We start from the raw sequence: 24,933 nt of genomic DNA on the forward strand, positions 1-24,933 counted from the left end.
AAGAGATGGAACACAGGCAGGGGAAGTGGGAGAGGAAGAAGCAGGCTCCCAGCGGAGGAGCCTGATGTGGGGCTCGATCCCAGGACTCCGGGATCATGCCCTGAGCCGAAGGCAGACGCTTAACCGCTGTGCCACCCAGGTGCCCCTGGAATGTGATTTCCAATCCAGATATCTAGTTCTTTTTACCATACCCCAAGAATAGAAGCTACATCTACTTCTTCCTTCCCCCACTTCTGCCAGGATAGTGGCCTAATTCAGGGCCCTCTCCCCTCTACCCTACCTTCTCAAGCAGGGCCTTTCGTAGACGCCGTTCCTCCTGCACCATGATGAACATCTCCTTATGCACAGCCGCTGCCAGGTTCAGGTCCAGCTTCTCTGGGCAGGCAGCCATCTTACAGATGAGCTCCTCATGGGAGAAGACACAGTATCTTCGGAGCCGGCGGTAGTGCTCAATGCACTGGCGCCCAGCCGGCAACTGTGGGACAGATTCAAGGCTGAGTGTGGCCAAGTCTGAAGGCCGTGGTGCCTCAGCTTCCCCACAACCCTCCTGCTTCTCCCTGCCAGCCCACCACACTCCAGACTCACCCAATCAGCAGTGCAAAAGTTGACAGCCTCTGCAAAGTTGTAGCCTTGGTTGAAGCCACTGTGGTAAGCACGAGGGAAAGTAATGACGAATTCTCCTGCACACTGGTTTGTGCGGACAACCTGAGGAAGAAAAAGGCCAAAGTCACTGAAATAGGTTTTCCACAGTTGGAAAACTGTGATTTAAGAACAGGATCCTTAAGGAGACAAAGGACAGCCTGAAGGAACAGTGTGACAATAGATTCTCAGATCCTCCAATTCCAAAAGGAAGGACCACTGGCCTCGGCTCTCAAAGTTGAGATCTTTGTTGGCAGCAACAGGAAGATATGAGTCAAAAGTAGGAAACGTACATACCAAAATATCTCAACTTTCCTACCAATTTTTATAAAAATTTAAAATATCACTTTTCATTAAGCTGGTGATGGCTTTTTCATTAATAATTACTTTTATCAGTCACATATGCAGTTCCAAGAGCCAAATGTTCTACAAGATTTGTTTTCAAATCAGCAGGCTCTGCCATTCTCCACTTCCCAGAGCCAATCATTTTCACCTCTTCTGATTATTTTGGCATTTACCTTAACAACCCTAGATAACATGCCTCTAGACTTTTTTTTTTTTTTAAGATTTTATTTACTTATTTGTCAGAGAGAGCATAAGCAGGGAGAGCGGCAGGCAGGGCAGGCAGAGCAGGCAGAGGGAGAAGCAGGCTCCCCGCTGAGCAGGGAGCCCGACATGAGGCTCGATCCCAGGACCCTGGGATCATGACCTGAGCCAAAGGCAGAAGCTTAACCAACCGAGCCACCCAGGTGTCCCACCTCTAGACTTCAAGATAGCCTCCTGTTATTTCTCAGTTTGCTTAGTTTTCTGCGCATGTCTTAGTAATTCAATCCCAACCTTTTAGACAAGCATTCAACCCTCCTCTTGCCTATCAGTTTTCACCTTTCTGTAGCAGAGCCTTACACTCTGTTCCAACCTGAACCAGCTGTCCTTCCTGGACCGTCCCTCTCCCACAATGATCTCTCCTGTTCCCTAGATCCCAGGTCTTCCTCTTTCTCAGTGTTTATTCTTTCCTATACTTGAGCACATCCTCCAATAGTTTCCCAGGAAGTGGTGCGAAGAACTTTTTTTTTTTTTTTTTTAATGTCTCTATTCTACTCTTGTACTTCAGATTTGACCAATACAGAATTCTAAATTGAAAACCATTTTGAAGGCATGGCTCTAGTCTTCTAGATTCTAGTGTTGCTTTTGAAAAGTCTTAAGCCATTTTGGTTTCTAATGCTTTGAATTAAACCTGTTTTCTCTCTTAAGAAGCTTGTAGGATTTTTCTGATCCCAGTGTTTGATATAAAGATTCACCAGATATACCTTGGTGTGCATCTATTTTCATTCATGTACTGGGTATGCCCTTTGATTCTGAAAACTCAGTCTTGGTTCAGGGAAATTTTTTTTTCTTTTTTAAAGATTTTTATTTATTTGACAGAGGGACGGGCAGCAAGAGAGGGAACACAAGCAGGGGGAGTGGGAAAGGAAGAAGCAGGCTCCCAGTGGTGGAGCCCAATGCCGGGCTCGATCCCAGAACACCGGGATCACGCCCTGAGCCAAAGGCAGACGCCTAACAACTGAGCCACCCAGGCGCCCCTCAGGGAAATTTTCTTGAATAATTTCATTAATGATTTGATTGTTTTCATCTATTCTCTCTTTTCAGAACTCATTATTTGAATATTGAACCTCCTGAACAAAATCTCTTCTTTCAGCTTTCTTTACCATCTTTATTTTTAATCTATTTTCTGAGAGATTTCCTTAAACTATTTATCTTCTAAACTTTTTTCTTCCCCTTTTATTATCGCAGTTTTAATTTCCAAGAGCTCTTTTTTGTTCTCAGGATGTTTACAAATAGTATCCTGTTCTTATTTCGGTTTGTGCTGTATGCTCATCTCTGAAGATCTTCATGAGGTTTCTTTCCCTTTTCGAAGTTTACTTCTCTGCCTGCCTAACCTGTTTAATCCAAGTCGGTTTGTTTGTTTGGTTCTATTTTCTAGAGTTTCCTCAGCTGTCTGTTAATCTGTGACTGCAACTTTTAAGAGGAAGAAGTGGAAAAGCTGAATGGAAGTTCTGAGTATATAGGCGAAGTCTGTCAACTGTGAGCTTCACTGTAGGGTGATCTGGAAGTGCCATTCAGTTTGGGAAACTCTAGGTCTTTCTTTTTGGGCCACTCAGATTCTTGAGAAAACTATCCCATTTTTTTTTTTTTTGCCTGAAGGAAAAAGGTCTGTCTGCCAGTGTACTAAGAGCCAAGTGTAAGAAGATGGCTGGGAACCTCGGCATCCACTATGTACCCAATGATGAATCTTACTATTTTCACTATACTTCCACCCTCAACTGTACCTAGAAGACCTCAGTCCAGAGATCTTTTATTTTAACCTCTTCAAAAGTAAAGTCTTTCTTTAGTGAGGGAGGGTCACATTTCCAGCTGCCCAGTGTAGAAGGGGACCTCACAGCTTCCTACATAGACATGAAGCAATCCTTATTTTCACCCCATTCATCTTTCTTCCCAGAAAGATGTCACTGACTACTGACCCTTTGGGGGAATTCTGAGGTATAAATCAGATTGGTTGGTTCTCCGATGTCTCAATACTGGCCTAAGATTGTTTTCTTATCCATTTTCTAGTTTCAAGAATTTTATCATTGTATCCTCTCGTTTTCTCCATTTTAGTAATTTTTTAAACCTAAAAAAAAAAACCCTTTGTGCCATTTTAGTGGAGTTTCAGTAAGGAATGGAAGCAGCCATGTCTATGTTTCATTTGCCATCTACAGAAGTCTCACAAAGGTTTTTAGGATGAACATTCAATGCTCATGAACACACAGTGAAATAGGTACAGTGCTGATAAATGGACCAGTATCTTCTACTCTCTGGAAAACCAAACTGCTCATATCGATCAAGAACCTAAAATGTTTATACCCTTCAACCCAACAATTCCTCTGTTAGGATTCTAGATTACTGTGGAGAGAATTAACGTCCTCACAATATTGAATCTGCCCGTTCATGAATTCATCTCCACATTTATTCAGGTCATACATCAGCTCCCACCTCCCACTAAGAAAATACATTTTATTCTTTTCAAATCTATCCCTTCTTAGGGGCAACATCAGCATTTCTTGCCTAGATTGTTGCACTGGCCCCCATTACCAAGCACTAGAATGATCTTCCAAAAAACACAAATCTGACTGGCAATGCCATGGCTGAGAACCCCTTATCTGAAACCCCATGTCCACATGATGAAGCCATGGTCCCAAAAGGTAAACTCTTATCTTCCTTCAAGGATCACCACTTCTACAAATGCTTTCCTGATCCCCTCTTCCTAATGACCCAGTCTGTTGTCCTTTTGAAGCATCTCTAACATTTAGTCACCTCTATTTTCCACCCAACTGCACATACCCAAAGGCAGGGACTGGTTTGTCTTTAAGGTGTTGGCCAGAGGCCTTGTACATGGAGGGAGTTCTAGCAATACCTGCTAAATAATATAGACCCAGCCTTAATTTTATAGATGTGAAAATAGTCTCAGAGAAGCTTCAAGAAGCAGAGCCAGAAATAGGACTTAAGGCTCCTAACTCTTCATCTCAACCTGCACCCTCACTTTGGCAATGTCCCTTTACCATTTCCTATGTAGTTACCTAAAAAGGCTCTCCTCACATTCTGTAGTCGTTAAAAATGACCCCAATGTCCACTGAGTGGTGAATGGATAAACAAAATGAGGTACTTCCATAAAATGTAGTAGTATTCCACCATAAATTTAGGAATGAAGTTCTGACACATGCTACAACATGGATGAACCTTGAAAACATTATGTGAACTGAAAGAAGCCAGATGCAGAAGATCACGTATTATCCCATGTATGTGAACTGCGTAGAAAAAGGAGATCTCTAGAGACAGAAGGCAGATGAGTTGTTGCCTGGGACTAGGGGTTGGAATGGAAACTGACTACAAAAGGGCACAAAGGATCTTTTTGGGGTGACAGATGTTCTAAAACTGGATTGTGGTAATGGTAGCACAACTCTGTAAATTCACTGAACTGTGTGCACTTAAAATGGGTGCATTTTTATACTGCCTTAAAGTTGTGGGGTTTTTTTTTTTTTTTAAAGATGGTTATAAACAGTTCATAGTAAGGAAGCAAAAATCATTCTAGACCACCACTGTCCAACAGAAATATAATGCCAGCCACATATGTACTTTTAAATTCTCTAGTAGCCACATTAAAAAAGTAAAAAGAAATAGGTGAAACTAACTTCAATGTATTTTAATATATCTATAATATTACCACTTCGATGTGAAAGTGGTATACAAAAGTATTATTAATGAGATATTTTCATACTAAGCCTTGACATCCAACACATGTTTTATACTTTCAGCACATTTCAGATGAGATTAGCCATGTTTTAGGTGCTCAGCAGCCACATGTGGCTACCAAACTGGACAGTGCTGTTCTAGATCATTTAAACTTAAAAAGAGATTTTAAAACCCATATACTGATTACTGTTATGTCAAAATTATGTAGAAAAATAACAGAAACATAACAAAGTGTGGAGGAAATAGGGATGACCACTCTAAATTTCCATTTTCTGGAAAGGGGGCAGGTTTCTTTTATAATGAAAATAATACTTATGCTATATAGCTATAAAAAGAAATGGCCGCCTTCCACCAAAGGGGAAGGGGGGAGGGGGTGGGCTAAAGATAGCTCCTTGGGGAGCTTCAGCTGGCGAAACTACAGCCTGCCAGCATGAGAATATGAAAATCAGATGCCTTGGATTGAGGGGATACTGCCAAGTCCAAAGAGCCTGGAGATGCTGGGAACCACCTACAGGAGGGGCAGGGCGGGTGGTGGGGGTGGGGGGTGAAGTGGCAGCTGGCCAGAGAAGCTGGTGAGCCATGAGCAGGACAAATGCTGTGGAGCTGGAAGCAAAGAGCACATGTTTAAAAATCTGTATTAAAGTTTTCTTAAAACGAGGTAAGAGTTTAAACAGCTATTTATCTTAGCTTAGAGGATCCTCTTCCACTTATAATTTTTCTTGACACTGTAGGCAAGGACTACTGCTGTGCTGCAGGTCAGGAAGAAAAGAGTATGAGGAAAAGTCAGACCCAACACCTACTTATGAAGGGCAGAAGTGGAAGGGCCCTCAACCACCTCTACCTCTGGAGTCCAATAGTTCTTAAATGGAGTGAGGCACTGAAGGAAAAGGACACCCCAGCCCCCGACCATCTCGAGTGGAAGAAGCCTGCCTGAACTGTTGTGGGATACACTTCCTCTAATTCCCTAGATCCCTCAATGTTTAGTTAAGTATCACTGAAGTATACAATAAAAAATATTATAGGGTATGCAGTGTATCAAAACAAGCTGAAGGCAAGAAGAAATGTGGGTGAGAACCATTGACCTAGTCCAAAGCCAAATGTACAGATGACTGGGGATCTCAACGAGACATTAATTCAGTATGTATTGACTGCCTACCTCGTCCTATCCATTAGACTAAGTGGCAGGGCAGCCAAGGTGGCGGGGGAGGGGGAACCAGGGGTGGGGGTTGAAGGAAGTGGGGAGGAGGAATAGCACAGAATAAGACTCAAAACACAGGTGGGGGATATACTAATTACTGTTCCTACAGAACTGCTGATCAGGCTGTCTTAAGATCCACACCAGAAAACGGGTTGATGCTAATACTAGAAATTCCCTTATAGGCAAGCCAGACTGTATAAGCAGCAAAACATTTTATGGAGTGGGAGGAGTCCACAGAGGAGGATGATAGGTTCAGTCTAGGACTCAGGGTTCAATTTGTTTTATTTTAAATGTTGACAGATATGAGCACTTTTAAAAAGAGGTTATGTACCCCCCTCCAGCTTGAGATACAACATAAAACTGTTTAAGTTTAAAGTGTACAACATGTTGACTTTATACACTTTCATGTTGCAAAAAAATTACTACCATTACTACCATAGAACTTACAACCTGTTACATAAGTAATAAAAACCTACCCACTGCTCCCAGAAGGGCTACTATATCGAATATGTCAGAGATGGCTAATTAACCCCCAATATTCATTCTTATCCTCTTTCACAACAATATGAATTTGTAAAGGGTACATAACCATCCAGAATAAGAATCACATTTTCCAGTCTTCCTTGAAGCTAAATGCGGCCATGTGACTAAGTTGTGACTAACAGAAGATTAAAGGAAATGATGTGGGACTTTAAGAATAAGGAGACTTGTTTTGCCCTGTTCTTCTCCCGTTTCCCTCTTCCACTGGCTAGAATACAGACATGAAAAGAAGCCATCCTGGGGATGGGAATCTTCTAAAAACAGAATTATTTTTGTTTTAAAATTAAAATACTGTGTACCTCCAATGAAATGCAAGTTCACTGAATGTGAACAGCTTTGCTTTTCACGTGATTAAGACCCTACTCCAAATTGTAGAAGCTTTTCAGGAACCATATTACTCTCATGATACTTCATTAATCTCCATCATGTATGCCAAGCCTGACACATTTGACAGTGAGGACAATGTGGCTTGCTCCTTTTTGAATCTACAGATAATGCATGTTTTACAGTACTCCAGATGTTTACACTCAATAAAACATTTGACAAAACCAAAAAAAAAAAAAAGAAGCCATCCTGAGGTGTTGTCCTGAGACACATGGCCCAGAGGGCTCACCGTCACATTGCATATCTAGCCTCTATGATGTGCGGTCTCTATTAGAGTTGTCAAATTAAGATAGAAGAGGAATGAGAAAGAGGCAGGGGTAGATTCCAGATGATGACCACCACCACGACCACCACCACAAAGCACACGCATCATTCCTACCCCTTGTCTTTGTTTCCTGAGCACTCACCGGCACACCATGGGACATGAGGGTGTTGGGATTCATGAGGGTGACAAGTTGGTGCAGGAGGTCAGGCTGGCTATCAAAGAGCTCAGGTGTCAGCTTCTTCATCACCTCTTCCAAATGTTCCGCCGCAAGAGAGGGTACCCCATACCAGGTCTTCGGCTCACCCCTGGCCACGTGGAAAGGGGACACACAGAGTGGTCACACACGTGGTCCTGAGGGAGCCTACCCTGCCTCCCTGGCTTCCCAGGCCCCTTGCTCACCAATGGAGGTAGTTAATGGAGTAACTCCAGTGATCCTCAATATGCCAGCAAAAGGCTGAGAAGACCATGCCCACATAGAGCCAGGGCACCTTCATGCCGGAAATATCTGCATTGATGTGGCACAGTACGGACTGCTCCAACACTGGCATCACATTCAGGTTCCAACCACTGGTGGCATACTCCTGTCAGGTTGGGTATTTGTGGAAAGGGGATGAGGGTTATGCTAAAGAGCTGAGATCTTCAGCGTAGGGAACCTTAATTTTGAGGTCACAGACCTCTTTGACATGTCTGAGAAATATTATAGATGTTCTCCACCCCCACCCACCAAATGCATACACACAAAATTTCAATTCCCTTCAATTTCAGGGAGTTTTACAGATACACTCACCAAAATACTTGCAAGCTAAAAGCCCCTGCTCTGGACCAAAACGCCCCCTTCTCTGGAGGTAGGCCTGGGCCCTCATTTTTCCCCCACACGTACAATACCAGTTCCTGAACACTTCTTATGAATGAGCCAGGCACCCTGCCTAGTATTTCATACACCTTCTCATTTAATTCTTACAACAAATCTGTAAGGTAGATACTATCCCTATCGTACAAAGAAACAGCCAATCCTCGTGGCTAGAGATGCCATGCCAGATACCGGGCTGTGTTCTTTACATATACCATCTTATCTAAATCTCACAGCAGCCGTGGGAAGCGGGCATAATTACCCCCACCCAACAGAGATACTAAATGACCTGCCAAAGCACACACAGCTGACATATAACCAGGAATCATCCACTCACCTCCTCCTCGGGGGTTAGGTGCCGCTTACTGTCACTGACAGGGAAACCGCTGCCAAATTCTTTGGAATGGATGTCAGCCCCATACTCAACAGTCACATCTTCCTCAATGCTGTTCACCAGCCGCCAGAACTCTTTCTCCACGAGTTCTGTAGGCACCATCTGGGGAACAGGGGTAGCAGATGACCGTGGCCCATCACATCCTGGCCCCAGTGACCCAGAAGAGCTAAGCCTATCAGGCATCAACACCTACGACCCTAGCCCTGACGCTACCCCAGCCCTCCATCACCTACGTGCACGGGCATGTTGAAGTAATCGGCTTTAAAGGAGTCAGCCATCTCGCCAAAGCTCTGCAGAGTGTATTCCCGGGTAGCCTGCTCAAAGCCAAAGGCTTCAGGGGGGCGCTTACACTCCTGAAACCCAAAGGAGAACATGTCACCAAGACAGAGGGCACAGAGGTGGAGAATCCTCAAAAGCAAAGCTGGAATATGGGGTAGGAGCAGGGAGGAAGAACAGCCCTAGGTCTGCACTCAAGGCACCTGAGGCAGGCCTCGCTTTATAGCTGCACCTTCTTCTCCCAGCACTTCAGCTTAGTCTTTTCTTTCCCCACATGCACTACTGCCATGCTTTTGCTCTTCTCTTCCTTTAGGATTTTACTACCAAAACTATGACCTCTGACTTAAATATGCTATCCTATGCTCTTCTGCCACCGTTTTTTCCTCTTGAGCTAAAATAGGGAGTTTAAACAGGATGCCCAAGGAAGCTTTCTTATGCCCAGACTGGAACTACAAGCTTGGGAAAATGGCACTGAATACTCCAGTAGCGCAGAGGACGGAAGTCAAAGGCACCAGCTTCTACACTGTCAAACCCTACACTATTCCTGTCCTTTAGACAGTCTCAGAAAACAGGACGTGAGACTACCTCACTTTGTACCTAGGTACATGGTTTTAGAGGAGAGCTATATGTACCCCAGAGTTACAGTCACTCATGTCTGAAAAAATCAATGTCAATCTGGTCCACTGGCCCACAACCACTTAAAGAGGGCCAAATAGAGCCGACAGCCTTCACTGTCTATAATACTGTTGGTGTCCAAACTCCTCCCTGAAGGAATCTCCAGCACTTCCAAGGCCATTACGCACTGCCCTGGTCTCTTTCCTCAGCTGTGTGTGTGTGTGTGTGTGTGTGTGTGTGTGTGTGTGTATACATGCACAGCTGGTCTCTAGGACCACAGATGAGTCCCTAACATAAGACAAGAGACCATCAACATCTGCTCTCCAGAAACCCAGAGAGAAATGTAGATGAGTGCCCAGAATCTGGATGAAGGAAGGAAGCAAGCTCATGAAATGAACCTGGCAGACTTACCGGGCCTCTCAGCCCTTGCTGCTGCTTCAGATGCTCTCCTGACTGCCCCTCTTGCCCCAGATACATCCTCCCCAACTACCCTTGCTCTGGCGTGCCTCCATCCCCAAGTTTACAAGGCCTGCCCACCTCTTCTAGTTAATGCCTGTATCACTGCAAACTTAATCAAATTATCAAAACAAAAGGAAAGCAAACTAAGTATTATACCCATATGATGGCCCAAGAAAAAACTACCCATGAATAAATGTAATAATATACAAAAATGATTATAAAATAGCAAATGAAAACATACAATAAGAGCCCAAGCTTGTTAAAGATAGTTACATATATGCAACAACAAAAAGATGAGAAGAAAATATACCAGACTATTAAAAATGGTTGTCTCTAGGTGGTGAGATGATAGGTAATTTGTCTATTTTCCAAGCTTTCTAAAAAAAACAAAGAATAAAAAACTTGGAAATCAAAAGAACGATTTTTTCCTTCATATTCCTGAACTCCAAATCTCATTCCTGACACCTTCCCTGATTACTACCCTTAGTCTTTCTCCTCTCCTCTGAACTTTCACACCTCAGAGTTTCTAAAGCATAATTTAGCATCTGACTGTACGTCGGCACACAATCTGTCCAATCATGACTCTCACCTCCCGAGGTGGTCTGGGGGCTCCCAGAGGACATAGGAAAGGCTATGTTTCCTCTTCTTTCTCCCCAAACTCTGTCCAGCCTAGCACCACCCCAGGCACCCAAAACATTAAACTGTGGCTGAGATGGGAAGCTGCTGTCAGTAAGGCCTGATGAAGGAAGGCAAGACTACCCTCCAAGGCAGACACGAACTGGGGCTGGGAGACCTTACCGCCATGACACACTTTGGGCACCGCCAGACACCCTTGGGAATCTCAGGCAGAGGAGGCAGCAGGCAGAAGATGTGGTAGTTGTCATCACAGCCATCACACAGCAGAAGCTTGTCATCCTCATCCCCTCGGGAACACATCCGGCATACATATGACTCGATCTGCCAGGAAAAGGAGGCAGTGGTTCATCAATCTAAGCTCTGTCCAGCCTTCAAACTGTCCTCCAGACAGCACCCTAGTTCACAGAGCTCTCCATTAGAAACCCACGGTGCTTGCTGGCTAGATCAGTCACAGCCCCGTTACAGGCTAGTCGTACTAGTTCTGGAACTTAACTGTACGCACATACCACCTCTCCAAATAAGCAGCGAGAGCTGGGGGAACAGAGTCTTTATCACGCAGTTGTATTCAATAAACACCGAGCGCTTACGTGTTCAACACTATGCTGGACTCTGAAGTACAGCAATAAATAAGATATGGCATCTGCCTTCTAAAGGCACACAGTACTCCAGAGAGGCACAGTCACAAAAGTTTTAAAAGCTAATGGGGAAACTGCCGATATCAGCTCATAGAAGATATTAGGGGAGCCTAGAGAAGGGAGCACTCCAATCTGCTGGAGATAAGGAGGGACAGCCTTGAGGAAGAACTTAATTGAAAAGGTGACACTTGACAATGACATCTGAAACTGACTGAAACCTGAAGGCAAACTGAAGTCTGGCAATGGGGCAGAGCACAGGGGAAAACTCTTCCAGGTGGAAGAAATAGCAGGTGCAAAGGGATGGGGGGAAAGAAAGAGCATGGCGCGTCTCAGGGGAAAAAACGAACATACCTACAAGTAGTTCAGTGTGGCTATAGCAGAGGAGTGAGGTGGGCAGTGCTGGGGAATGAAGCTAGAGGTCAGCAGGGACTGGATCATGCATGGTAATGAGGAGCTTAGCCTTTATCCTGAAGCAATGGAGGGAGCCTCCTTCTCTGGACCCTTCCAGCACTTCATGTTGACAGCACTTGATCACCCTTTCTTGTCCTTTGTTCCATTGAGTTGGCCTTGTTTCCCCAATTAAGTGAGCTACCTGAGGGCAGGGCCCACCAGGCCCACTTTTCTGCTTAATGCAACCTGGTCCAGAGCCATGCTGGGGAAATGCTCGCTGAAGGGATGAGAAGCAGAGCATTAAGAAGTCAGGGCTGGGTCCTTACAAACTGGGCATTGCTGTGGTTCCTCCGCAGTCTCATGGTCATCTTGGTGCAGGGCTCTGGGCTGTGACTCAGCTCCTCCTTGCTCTCCAGGAAGGTCTTAGGTGAGGTTGACTCCACCTTCACATCCCCGCCTGACTCCTCCTTCACCACTACGGTGGGGGGACACTCAGGCCCTTCCTTATCTGGGAGAGGGAAGAGTGGCTCTAAAGTACAGGTCTAGAACAGTCAGGGCCCCGCCTCCTCTCCCCAGGTGAGGCCATCCTTCACACTGCCCCAGCCTGTCAGGCCTTACCTTTCTTCCGCAGGGTCTTATCCTTGGCCATGAGGCCCAGGCCCATCATCTTGGGGCCTGCCCCATAGATCTGTAGCTTCTTCAGCTCCGGATTCTTTTCAATGTCTTCCTCCGTGGGTTCCGGCTGGGAGGGAAAAAGGAAATTAATCAAGTCTGCTATCTAAGGCAAACTGCCCCATCCTAAAAGAACAATAGCTTAGGCTATATATCACTTGAGCTCATGCCAGGAGGCAGAAGCAGGCCTGGGCAAGAATTCAGAGCTGCTTTTTGGAGACTAGGGTTAAGTGAGCTCCCCCATTAGCCCTCTCTTGGAAAGAAATTAAGGTGGAATTTCAGTTTTTCCAACTGTAAAATGAGAATATTAACTTCTACCTTACAAGAAGGTTTACAAAGGGGTCTGAGGGTAACATAGAGAAAGAAATCTAACAGTGTGTGGCACTACCAATAAATGGCAGTGACTGATACAATCTACTAAATGACATGCTTTGGTGAGCCGGGGGACAATATCTTGTTCTCTGTTGTATCTCCAGTGCCTAGAACAATGCCTGGCACATAAGCTTCTGCCTGAAGCTAAGATATAGGTATAAAGGAAAAGAAGAGGTCTACCCCTAGGAGCAGAGTGAGTCCGGAAAGAGTAAGACAGGCAAAAAAGGGCAGACACAGAAAAGATACTGTATGGGCAGATCAAGACCCAGCTCAGAAGCTCAGCTGAGAGTGAAGGAAAGAGCAAGAATGAAGCCAGAGGGGGGCACACTACTGCTCAGAACTCAGAGAACAGAGTAAAGGGAGAGTGAAATAGGGAACAGAACTTTGGTCAGAACTTTGTGGACTCCCACCCCCAAAGCTCTAAGTTAGAAGTACTCACGTCAGGCTGCAGCCTCTTGGCCCGCCGGCCATAGCTATTGAACTTGGAAGGCTGTACAGACTGTCGAAGGGGGATACTGTGCGGTTTGTATTCCTTGTCCTTTTCCTCATTATCAAATGGACGTGTGTTGCACTGCTGGGGACAAGTGAGGAGTAAAGGTCAGGGTATGGGGCTGCAGACCCCAACAATGCCTTCCCTCTCTCCTTACCCAATAGCAAACAAAGCCGTGGCTGTACCCACCTGACCTACAACAACAGGCTCTGCTCAAATGCTCATTACCACTGACACCAGCACATACTTTGAGAATTCTTCTCTTGCCTTTGCTTATGTCATTCCACCTTCAAACACCTCCCCACAAGCACCTCCCTAATTAAATCAGATGCCATCTCTTCCCAGACCTCTCCAGCCCAAAACATCTCTCCCTCCTTGGAAGGCCTTTATCAGTTAAAACCTTGTCACATATTGGACAGTAGGCTGGCCCTGCGGGCAACTCCAGGACCTCTGACCCTGGGCAGCATGGGAGGAGAATAAGCACCACTAGAAAAGGGTAGAGTCTAGCTCCCAGGTCTCCAGCCCACTGAACCAGTTCCATTAAGAGCAAATGTAAGAAATATGCATCTAGCGGGGTAGGGGAAGCCTTCTTCCACCCCAGCCTGGCATCCTTACCACCAGGTTGGCTCCAGACTGGTACATCTCATAGGGGTAAACGATGCGTTCATAGTGGGAGCGTAGCAGGGAGCCAATGTTTTTGCCTGGTGGGTAGTTGAGGCGCTGGGCCACCCGGGCCCACCGACGGTCTTTGCAGATGGCTTCATAGCCACCTTCCTCCACCACGATCTGCAGGGACAAGCAGGAAGGGATGTAGATGTGCTGTGCTTATGTACATAAGGGAGTAGGCCTGCAGAAAGGATGATGAGGACAACTCCAGCCCCTCACCTCACCGGGGGCTATCCCCTCCTCCTACCACCACCACTCAGGTTCAAACTGCAGTAAGTGATGCCAAGAAGTTGATGACAGCTCATGTGTTACAAGACTGTGCCCCTTCCACTGCAGCACAGAGACCTAATATCCAAACCAAGGGACCCCCAGAGTACCAAGGATATTAAGGGGTGGGGAGGGGTTTGAGAAAAGCCTTTTCTTACTTTGCTGAGGCTGTAGAGGTCTAAGATCCGCCGTTCTACATTGGGAATCTTTAAGGAGGAGCCCTGGATTTCCCAGAATTTGGCAATCTGGTCCAAGTAGTTCAGCTTCACTCTTGTCTGGGCCTGGAAAAGAAATGGCTCAAAGAGGCCGGCCTCCCCCTCCACCTGACCGGTCTTCTGGCCTAATCTTAGGAGAGAAGAAAGGGTACAGAGCAGCCCACCATCCAGGGCCTCTCCCAGTGAAATGGGTCCCAAACTCTAGGCAGTGCTTAGCCCACCTCTCTCGCATCTCTGCCACCTTCTAGTCAATAGGATAAGCCCAAGGTCCCAACACGGAGAAGGTCGAGTCACAACAGCCACAGCTTTACATGCACACCCTCTCAATCTCTCTGACAGGGCTGTGTGAGGATCATCATCTCTTTTACAGAGAGCCTTCCTTACGTCACAGAGCAGGTACCAAGAGATCCAAATGTCAAAAAACTTAAGTTTTAGCTATTCCCTGCTACTGATTTGCTGTATAGCCTTGAACAACTTGGTTCTACTCCCTGGACCTCCATCTTCAGATTATAAAAGCGAAATAAAATAACTGCTCAGTCCACTTACTCCAGAAGGGTGGACTTACAAGAGAGACAAGTGAAGGTTCTCTGGAACCTCTAAAACCATATCTAGGTACATTTCAGAGATTGAAGGCTCCAAAAGAGCACATTTACCTCTTCTTATACACCACAAAACTTGTCCCACGGTGGCTAAAGGCTGACAGTGCATGCTGAAGAACTAAGAGATAGTGTACAAAGCAGCACTAGCACCCTGTCAACCCCGGACTGGATGTGGGCCAAGGATCCTGGGAACAAGGCATGTACCATGCTTCCCTGAAATTTCAGTGACCTAAGAAAGGCTCTCCAAGGCCCCAAGTCTAGCACCACCTTGCACGGGTCAGAGGGCCTGATTCTAGGGAGAACTAGAGAAGGCATTACCATTCACCACCTTGCTCAGATCCCATTAGAGGAACAGAAACAGTTCTATTTCATAGATGGGGAAAACTAAGGTCTATTTGTAGAAAGAAACAACCTATGGCTCTTTAGCTGTGAGAACCTGGAAGAGGCCAGGAACTCTACTCCCTCCACCTTAACCCCTTAGCTTTCCAATCTTGGCCTCATCCCTGCTCTTCCCCATCATTAGCCAGCACAGTATCTCTAGAAAACCTGTTCTTGTCCCATGCTAGCTGACATCTTGTACTAGCTGTACCCCCACAGACTTGGTCAGATCCATTTCTTTAAGAAACTTATACCCCCTTCATGAGAAGATTTTTGCTCTGACCAGGACAGCACATAGACTGACTCTAGAACAGTGGTTCTCAATGAAGAGAACAATTTTGCCCCCCCTGCCCCTGGGGCCATTTAGCAATGCCTGGAGACACTTTTGGTTGCCATTACTAGGAAAAGGAATTGCTGGCATCCATCAGGTGGAAGGAAGCCAGAGATGCTGATACACATCCTAAAATGCACAGGACAGCCCCTACATGACAAAAATTTATCTGGGCCAAAATGTCAATAGTATCAAGGTTGAGGAACTGTGGTCTAGAAACAAGTAAGCCTTTACATCATGGGTTTCCAGTCAGGCCTAATACACCCCCTCCCCAGGACATCTACTAGGGTTCGTGGATATGTAACAATGAGGTAGAAAGGTGGCAGTAAACTTCTAAACTACATCTTCCGTGGGAAACTCCAGGATCTTCCCCAGAACTGGCTTCAAAGCACCCACTCTCATTAACCCAGGGCATTCTCAAGCCCTTAGTGGAGAACCTCAACTATCCTGCAAAGGGCCTGGACTTCCTGTACAGAACAAAAGGGAGAGGGAAAAGCCTACCTGCCTGACCCCGGTTCAAATTTATAACCATTCTAGCCTCCATACGGATCGGTTCTTGTGTTGTTCCTGCCCATCCACCTCACATCCCACCTTACTAAGCCCCATAGAAGGAAGGTAGGAAGCACGGGGCTGTGGATGAACTGGATAAAAAGGCCACATTCAGCTGGCCAAGAAAGACCTCAGCCAACCCATTTCCCTTTTGTTGATTCAGGTATGATAGGTTAGCTGACAGGAGAGCTTCAGAAGTAGCAAACCTTTAGGGAAATGGACACGCCCAGTCTTTGAGCTATCAGACTGGAGACATAAATGCTCCTGCTCTTGGTTATAGTCAGAGCTCTAAAGCTTCCTGCATGACCTCCGTGCAACTTCACAGAAGAGAGAATAAAGGCCGAGTCGGGTAAAGTACCTTAGCCTGAGAAGGAATGAGGGAAGTGGGATCAGAGCTCAGATATCCATTTGCCCAACCCCGCCACCAGCTGCTAGTCTTCTCACCTCTAGTTCATTCAGTCTCTGGATTCGGGGAGTAAACCTGAAGTTGTCCACTTCTACAGCAAAGGGTGGCTGCCAGTCCTGGAGGTTACAGAGGGGAAAGGGAGTCAGGTTATTCCAGCACAGTGTAAGACCAGAGGGCAGCACAGGCAGCTCAGCATCCCGTTTGTGCCTTCCCAGACCTTTGGCCACCCCAGACCCTTTAACCTGGCAAACACCCAACCCACTACCCCCCTTCCCGAACTCACAACAGGGCCCTAGTAGCCCCTCATGTCCACACTCAATGCCCCAAGCACATGTCCTGGGAAATTTCCCCCAAGTCCCTCCCAACAATACAGCGCCAGGATTTCAAGAAACAGAGAGATGGGGCCCAAAATAGTTGACCCCAAACTCTCCCTACATCCACATTAACTCCTTGTTCCGCAGGCATGTGCTGTAGGACACAGGCTGGAAGTACTGGTAAGCACAAAGGATCTGGAGTCAGAAGACTTTGGCTCATGATCTAGCTCTGCTACTTATGAGCTACGGGATTTTGCCTTTCTGAGTCTGTTTTCTCATCTGTAAGGTGGGAATATGAACACTTGCCCTGGCTTCCTCAGAAGACTGATATGGAAAATTTAATTGGTTTTTAAATGAAAATGTTATCCAAAGGAATCGTCCTTAAGACTTGCTATCTTAAGCTGACCCCACACATGCAGGGTAGTTCAGCTCCAATTCTGGCAGGATTTAAAGGTTTGGGCCTTTAATGTCTGTTCTCTCATGTAAAGGGCCTAAGACAAACACTGCAGGGAAAAGCAAGAATCTGCATCACTCACCCAGTCTGGAAGGCTTCCTGTGGGTCCTCTCTCAAACACCTGCCCAGTACAGGAAGAGGCGGGGGTGGGTGGGGGTNAAAAGAATGGGAGAATTTGGGGAGGAGGAAGGAAGTCAGGGGAAGATAATGAAAGTGGGGGGTGACTGCCCTGCCAAGTTGGAGCTTGTTGTGTCTTACCCAAAGGGTGGTTGTGGGGAGCCCCTCACTGATGCCCTCCCCCCCAAAACCTCCCATGCAGTCCTCTTCTCCCCAGAGCCCCGGCTCCTGTCGCAGTGGTAAAAAGAACCTAGAGTAACCTAGACCAGTGCCCTCGTTTTACGAATGGGGAAAATGAGGTCCAGAGAAGAAATATGATTTCTCCAAAATCACATACTGATCTAGTGGCAGAGCCAAGACTAGAACCCATGTGTTCTGATCTCCAGTCCAAGGCTCTTTGCACTACACCAGGATACCAGTGTTCATACCCACACACATGCATACATATGGAAGCAGGTGGTAGTAAAAGAGAAGAAAAAGCTGTTGGCCTCTTCTGCACACACACTTTTAGAAAAGAAGCCAGAGGACTCATACTTGCATGCACACATACTCTCCCCCAAACCCCCAGCTGAAGCAGGTTTGCAGCAAACACCTGAGGCTCAGTGAAGCACTGGCAAATTAAATAAAGGAGAGAGAAAGAGACAGAGAGACGGAGAGACAGAAAAGACTAAAATGGTGTGGCTCAAGCCCAGACAAGCTCCCCGTGCCCTCTTGCCACCCATCAGTAGGGCACTCCCCTTAGTGCAGGGAGAAAGGTACTCAAACCCAAAACTCCAAACACCCTTCTTTCCTGCTGAGTCAAGTTCTAGATAAGTACACCATCAAGCAACCTGACAGGAAACAGCAAAACTGAATCCTAGAACAGGAGCTGTGGGTGCAACAGATAGCTGGGTAAAGTCCAGCAAACCTCCCAGCTGGGCTCCCCCTGGGACCTACGAGCTCCCTCATCCTGCCTTTGGTCACACACACCTGTGTGCCAAATACACCAGTATTATCAGGATGGTGATAAAAAAGCTGGCTACCTAATGCAGGAAGCAAGGCCCTTCCAAGATCCCCTGGGTCTACTCTAGGGTACCAACACTCTCTTCCCACCCATCTTCCCCAAGACTAGTAGTCAACCGTCTAGCAACTCAAAACCCAAATCACCCTTCTTCAGGCAAACCTCCAATTTCCAAGCACCCACCCATACACAGGTTCCCACTCTGGGCCCAAGCACCAGTTGGGCAAGTGCTTCAAATTCCAGCTAGAAGGCCTGGCTGCCTAAAGGTGGCGTAGGAGCAGCCCTATAGGAGGAAAAAAACCGAACAAAACCAGAGAGACCAGGTCTCCTGGATCAGAGGGAAGCAAACTATTGAGGTAGAGACCAGAAGCACAACAAAAGATGGCCCCCTGCAGGTGTCTCTCTCTCTAACACACACACACACACACACACACACACACACACACACACACGTGTGAAACATGTCAATTTTCCCTTTCCTGGTCCCCCAAGGAAGGGTAACAACACCTGCACAAGGCTAGGCTGCCCGTAAGTCCAAGGCAGAAACCTGGAAATACAGGCCTTAGCCACCCCCTATGTCAGATACACTTCTTTCCCACAGACCTCATGGACCACTCCAGCGAGTGCCTCCTTGAGGCTGCCCAGGACTCCAGTCTCTCCTTTCTGCTAGCCTTCCTGACCTCACTACCTAATGCCACTCCTTCACTATGAACAAGGATACGTCAGAGATCGGTGGCCAGGCTCCAACTAGGAAAAAATTAAGCTTACCCAACACCTCCCAGAAGATCCATTTGAAGCTAGCCTAGATCTGTGGCTAAACACCAGAAAACACCAAGCTGGATAAGGAGGCCTATGGTGCCCTCCTCAGGTGGCAGTGACGCTTCCCATCCCTTTTCAGACAGGAGACACCCACACAAAAACACCCTGTTCCAGGGGCGCCTGGGTGGCTCAGTCGTTAAGCGTCTGCCTTCGGCTCAGGGCATGATCCTGGTGTTCTGGGATCGAGCCCCACATCAGGCTCCTCTGCTAGGAGCCTGCTTCTTCCTCTCCCACTCCCCCTGCTTGTGTTCCCTCTCTCGCTGTCTGTCTCTCTCTGTCAAATAAATAAATAAAATCTTAAAAAAAAAACACACCCTGTTCCAAACTCAATTCCTGGCTTTGGAATCCCAAGTGGTGACTGAACAACTCATATCATCATTTCTCCTCCATGCCAGCAAGGTGGCAGCCTATCCTAGCCCTTGGGGGACTTCTTGCAGCCTGAAGCCAGGCCTAGGAACAAAGATATGCCCTTTGTCGTTGACCTCTGGGAATCAAGTGTTCTAAAGGAGACAGACTTCCATAGCTCCATTCTGTATTTGGGAGTCCAAGAATCTCCTTTCCTCTGGGACCTGCTACATCCTGGGACAGTACATAGTACAAATCTTCTGAGAAAGACTCATACCCCATTGCCAAGTTGATTGGTCCAAGCCTATCCATAGAAGTCGGGGGGGGGGGGATGTGCAGGGAAGGATATTGCCTTCAACTAGGAAAAGAAGGGGACAATTCCCTAAACGTATCTCAGGGGAGCCAAACAGAACATTCCCCATAAGACTGATTTCCTGACTGATCTGCCAGCACATTATCATAGATGGATTGGTTTGGCAGGGTGTGAGTAAATATGAGTCAACCCACATAGAAGCAAACCAATGACCACATCAAACACCTTCGCACTCACAGTAATTACCACTTATCTAGCGCCTACTAGACAGACTCTACCTAGTTTAATCCAATTCTCGAAATAACCATTCATGGGACTCATTTCACAGGCTCAGAGAGATTAAGTTACTTGTCCAAGGTCACACAGCTGGTAAGCTGCACAGTGGAATTTTGAACTCAGGTCTGTCTCCATTTAGAGCTGTGGTCTTTCCACTACACCACATTGCCTGCCTTATGGGAAGTGATGGCAATAAACGGAAAAATGGCCTTATTCAGTGCAGTCTTGACCTGGGTGGTCCGGGGTAACTAAGAGATGTGCAGGTACCTCTCTGAACTCTCCCCGGCCCACTAAGCATCCCTGTTTTGAACCTTACCGGGAATGAATCTGAAAGGCGGAGTGGAAGTGAGCGTGGGTCTCTGACCCCCAGGTCCCTTGGGGGCCTCACACCACGGGAGGACCCCCTGGCCCCATCACCCTTTCACCGACCCCGCGCCACATCCACAGGGGTCCCAGCCACCCCGTTTTCCCACACCTCGAGATGCCCTCCGCCCCAGAGCCCTCCGCCAGCTACCCTAGTTCTTCATCCCCGGCCTCGCCGGCAGCGACCACAGACCCCGGGCCTTACCGCGGGTGGGCGGATCTTGCAAATGCCCGACTTCTCGGCGATGGGCCTGATTTTCGCGATGTAGCCCAGAGGGTCTCGGAACTCGGCCCAGCTAGGCTCGAACACCGGGCACTCCGGCGGCGGCAGGAAGTCGTCGGACCCCGGCTCCATGGTGGGCCCTAGGACTGGAGGGCTCGGACCACCCTTAAGGACTCATGGCGGACGCCGCTGTATGAAGCCGAGGCACTGCTCGGAGACTAGGCCCTAAGCGGGGCGGCCGCCGCCCGCCGAGGGCCTTGGGGGGCGTGTAGCTGCCACGCTCTGAGAGGCTCAGGCTAGCGCTACTGCTACCGCCTCTTCGTCCTGCTCCGTTCCTTCCAAAGTCGGCCGCTGCCTCCCAACTACCGCAGCCTTCACCACTACAGTTAACTCCCAGCAGCCGCGGCCTTCACCGCCGCCGCCGCCATCTTGGTTTGTCAGCGTCTCCCCCTCCCCTCACCACAACAAACCGAATCCCTCCGCGGTGTGTCCCTCCGAGCCTCGTATACCTTGCGTGAGGCCAAGCCCTAGGAAACTTTCATCCCGTGGGGACCGAGCTGAATATGCAGTGTAGGTTCCCTATTTGGAAGCGGGAACTCAAAAGTACCTCCCAGACTGAGAGAAAATAGTCCACCACGGCGGCGGAGGAGCAAATTTGTAATTGAACTGCCGGATCCTTTTTCCGGATGGACCGGCGGCGCACGTTTAAAGGCCAGTGGTGCGCATGCGCGTTATGAAGACAGACCGGAAGAGGAGCTGGCGTTGGTGGGTGGTGGGCCCAAACTGGCTCCCCCTCTATGACCTCAGCTCTGGCGTGGGCCCCGCCCCAACATTTTTTTCTTCAGGGTCTTTCCGGTGTGGGCCGTAGAAGGCGGCTTTGGGTGCCTGATTGCTAGGGACCCCTTATGCTGGCAAGCATGTTGGGAAAGACTTAGGGAGCTCCCAGCTCTAGGCTCTGACACCTTTGGGGCTTTGTAAGAAGGAAAGCAAGATGTAGCTCACCCCCTGGGGATTATTGATTTTTAGAATTCTGGGTCCCAAGGAGAGGAAGGAAATATATATTTCATCCAAGGTTATGTGTAGAGGCCTCTCAGAGGTGGGACTTCCATTCAAACCCCGCAAAGAGTCATTGTCAGTCAGCATTTTAATGAACACATTGAATTGTTCTGTATGCACTTTTATAGTGTGTACATTTATAGAATTGACTCCTATAAAATAGGCCTGAGTGTATATATATTTTGATTGTTGGATGTTTAACAACAGCATATTTACCTATCGCCTACCAGTGCCTACTGTATGAAACACCTACCATTTGTGAGCCTAGTGCGTACTTACCAAACATCTGTGTATATGGGTTGTATTTATTGTGTATAGCCCCTGTCATATGCATTTGAGTGCCTACTATGTGTACATCTACTCCTATTGCGTGCATGTTCATTGAGCAGTTTCTGAATAGGTTTATTGCAACTACTTTGAGTATCAGACCAGTACTTTGCCCACGCATCAGGCATCTGCAGCATTTGAGCATTTTGTTATTCCTTGGTTGTAGGCCTATTGCATACAGTTTGAACACCTACTGTGCACATATTAGAGTACATGTATGCTTATTTTGTGTTCCCCCATCAGACTGAATTCCTTAAGGGCAGGGACCATGTGGCTTTATACATCCCTAGCACTTGTCATGGTAAGCAGTAAATGTTGAGTAAACAAAAGAAAAAATGAATGTATATTTTTGAGCATCCTTAGTATATATTGATTGAAAATAATATATGCTCTTTGCAATACTTCCTGTGTATATTAAGCATCTGTTACAAGCTTGAATATGTTTGAAGCAGGAACAGTTAACTATATCATGTCCCAGTTAGGTACATCATTCTGCCTACTTCAGGACTGATCTGAAGACATCCTATCTGATAGAGCAGTGCACACCAGTAGGAGCTCACACCCTAGTGTCAGATAGGCCTAATTATTTTAATTATTATTAATCTTTGCAATTTCCCTTAACCTTTGTCCCAGGAAAGATGTAGGTCAACTTACCCATTCTGTAGATGAGGAACTAAATTCTAGAAAGATTAAACAACTTGCCCACTGTTATACAGGAAGTTACTACCTCCTGGTCAAATGCTCTTCCTATCATTTGCTCTCACCAGGAATAGGACCAGGCAGAAGAGTGAGGAGAATGCAGAAGGTGGGAGATACGCCAAATCCTAGGCTGAAGGCAGTTCAGCCTTTCCATCAAATGCAGCTCAGTGAAGGGCAAGGAACATGAATCTGGAGTCAGGAGACCAGGTTTGGGGGCTCAGCTCAGCCCACACATCCCATAGCCTTCTTTGAGGTCCTTAGCCCCGACACCTCCCCCACCATCTTCTAAGGGCAAATGGAAATTGCAGAGAGTCTTTGAAGCCAGTCAGATCTAATTCATTCATTCACAAATATTTATTAAACTCCCCTGGGGTGCCTGGGTTGCTCAGTTGGTGAAGCGTCTGCTTTCGGCTCGGGTCACGATCCCGGGGTCCTGGGATCAAGCCCGGTGTCAGGCTCCCTACTCCGCAAAAAAATAAAAATAAAACAAACTCCTCTTATGCACCAGGCACTTTTCTGAGCCCTGGGAATAAAATGGTGACCAAGACAGATACGGTCCCTGCTTTCCTGAAGCTGACATTCACCATCAGAGATCTGCTGAGTACCTCTTCGTTAGTCTTGATTTTCTCATTTATCCAATGAGGATCTGTAATCTCTTCCTCACAGGGTAGTTATGAAGATTAGAGATAATGATAACTGCCATTCATCAAGGGCCAAGGGCTATGAAGTAGGTATTGTTATCCCTGTTTTACACATAAAGGGACTGAAGTTCAGGGAAGTATAAATTTATCACGTCATATGGCTAGCCAGTGGCAGAGCTGGAATTCAAACCCAGGTCTGTCTGACTGCTACACAATTCTGCTCTGCCTGTAAAAGTCTCAGATGGTGCTCCCTGCCCCCACCCCCCAACCCCAGTAAGGGGCTCAGGAAACTGGTTCCTTTCCCAACCCTTGGGTCTTGCTGGAGATCAACCTGCATCCAGGCACTGCAGAGTTAAGAATTGGGAAGCACCAGGGAGCTCATCCTGGGCTGGGGGCTAGGTCGGCCTCACCCATCCACCTGGGAGAGGGAGTCTGGTACGGAGCTGGTGCAAAGCAGTGATTGGAAGCCTTGGCTGGGCTCTCCACCACACTCACCCCATCTGTGTTTTCTGAATGGACAGGATGAGAGTGACTCTGTACCTCACTTTTTTGATTTGTAAAATAGGGTCCCATCTGGTTCTGAAGTAGGTATGAGCTGTGAGTTTTAACTCCTGAATAACTCTGGAATCTCTCCCTCTTCCCCCTGCTATTTTCTAATCTTCTATTCCCCTGAGAGCCATTTACTATCTCTAGCCTGGATTATTAAAAGAGCCTCCTCAAAGTATCAAGGTATCTGTGTGAATTCATGGATATATATCCATACACATAACAATAAAATGATACAGTCAAAATAATTATTCCAAATGAATTACGATAGTGGATTATAACTCATTGAAGAGTGAAATAAAAATCCATGACTCCACACTGATATACATAAATAAAATGAGGGAAAAGGGAAAGCTTTTCCCTGAAGGAAGGATGAAGTTAGAAGATCATCAACAGATGCTCAGAATTTTTCTAAGCAAAAAAGTAAGTTCTTAAAACATAGCTATGACACTGAATCTTGGCCCAAATCTTGGTTTCTAAATGCCATTCTCTACTAAAAAGAACCAGGGCTCCTTGGAAAAAGTGGCTGATTCCAAGACTGGGGCAGGGAAAGTACATGATGGGCCTGGAGCATCTTGGGGTGCCAGAAAACAAGGAAGTGCTCAAAAAAAAGATGGAGACTTGCCAAAAGGACATCAGAGCCAGCTCCCAGAGGGCCTCCTGCTGGCCAGATCTGGGGCATTTTGAATATCATAATAAAGAATGATACTAATGTGTTATAACCCATCGAATACAATAGACAATCAAGAGTCCATGAGGATATAAACAAATACTTGTAGAAGAAGGGAAAGCTCTCCCTTACAGTGGAAAGCCAACTAATCCACGTCAAAAGAATGATGGCATTGGAAAATCACCATTTGGCAACCTGGAGATTCATCAGTGAATACTGATGGGTGAAAGTTTGAGGAAAACAAGATATTTACATAA

General features: G+C 46.8%; 1 protein-coding gene across 7 annotated transcripts in view; it reads right to left on the reverse strand.

Annotated features, from left to right (window-relative positions):
- Nucleotides 1-21,284, reverse strand: part of KDM5C (lysine demethylase 5C) — a 33,873-nt gene extending 12,589 nt beyond the window's left edge. Inside the window, exons 1-14 of one of the 7 annotated variants that reach the window (XM_011234259.3) lie at nucleotides 20,720-21,284; nucleotides 16,552-16,629; nucleotides 14,194-14,316; nucleotides 13,718-13,888; nucleotides 13,052-13,186; nucleotides 12,187-12,310; nucleotides 11,895-12,076; nucleotides 10,706-10,864; nucleotides 8,791-8,910; nucleotides 8,501-8,659; nucleotides 7,713-7,894; nucleotides 7,456-7,618; nucleotides 586-705; nucleotides 281-475 (exon numbers count right to left, since the gene is read on the reverse strand). In XM_011234259.3, the coding sequence (XP_011232561.1) occupies nucleotides 281-475; nucleotides 586-705; nucleotides 7,456-7,618; nucleotides 7,713-7,894; nucleotides 8,501-8,659; nucleotides 8,791-8,910; nucleotides 10,706-10,864; nucleotides 11,895-12,076; nucleotides 12,187-12,310; nucleotides 13,052-13,186; nucleotides 13,718-13,888; nucleotides 14,194-14,316; nucleotides 16,552-16,629; nucleotides 20,720-20,869 (2,061 nt within the window). In that variant the 5' untranslated portion in view covers nucleotides 20,870-21,284. The remainder of the gene's footprint in view (nucleotides 1-280; nucleotides 476-585; nucleotides 706-7,455; nucleotides 7,619-7,712; nucleotides 7,895-8,500; nucleotides 8,660-8,790; nucleotides 8,911-10,705; nucleotides 10,865-11,894; nucleotides 12,077-12,186; nucleotides 12,311-13,051; nucleotides 13,187-13,717; nucleotides 13,889-14,193; nucleotides 14,317-16,551; nucleotides 16,630-20,719) is intronic. The other 6 variants (XM_034649883.1, XM_011234258.3, XM_034649882.1 and 3 more) reach the window with 6 other exon arrangements.
- Nucleotides 21,285-24,933: the final 3,649 nt, after the last annotated feature.

This window comes from Ailuropoda melanoleuca, chromosome X (assembly GCF_002007445.2).
Source record: "Ailuropoda melanoleuca isolate Jingjing chromosome X, ASM200744v2, whole genome shotgun sequence".
NCBI lineage: Eukaryota > Metazoa > Chordata > Mammalia > Carnivora > Ursidae > Ailuropoda > Ailuropoda melanoleuca.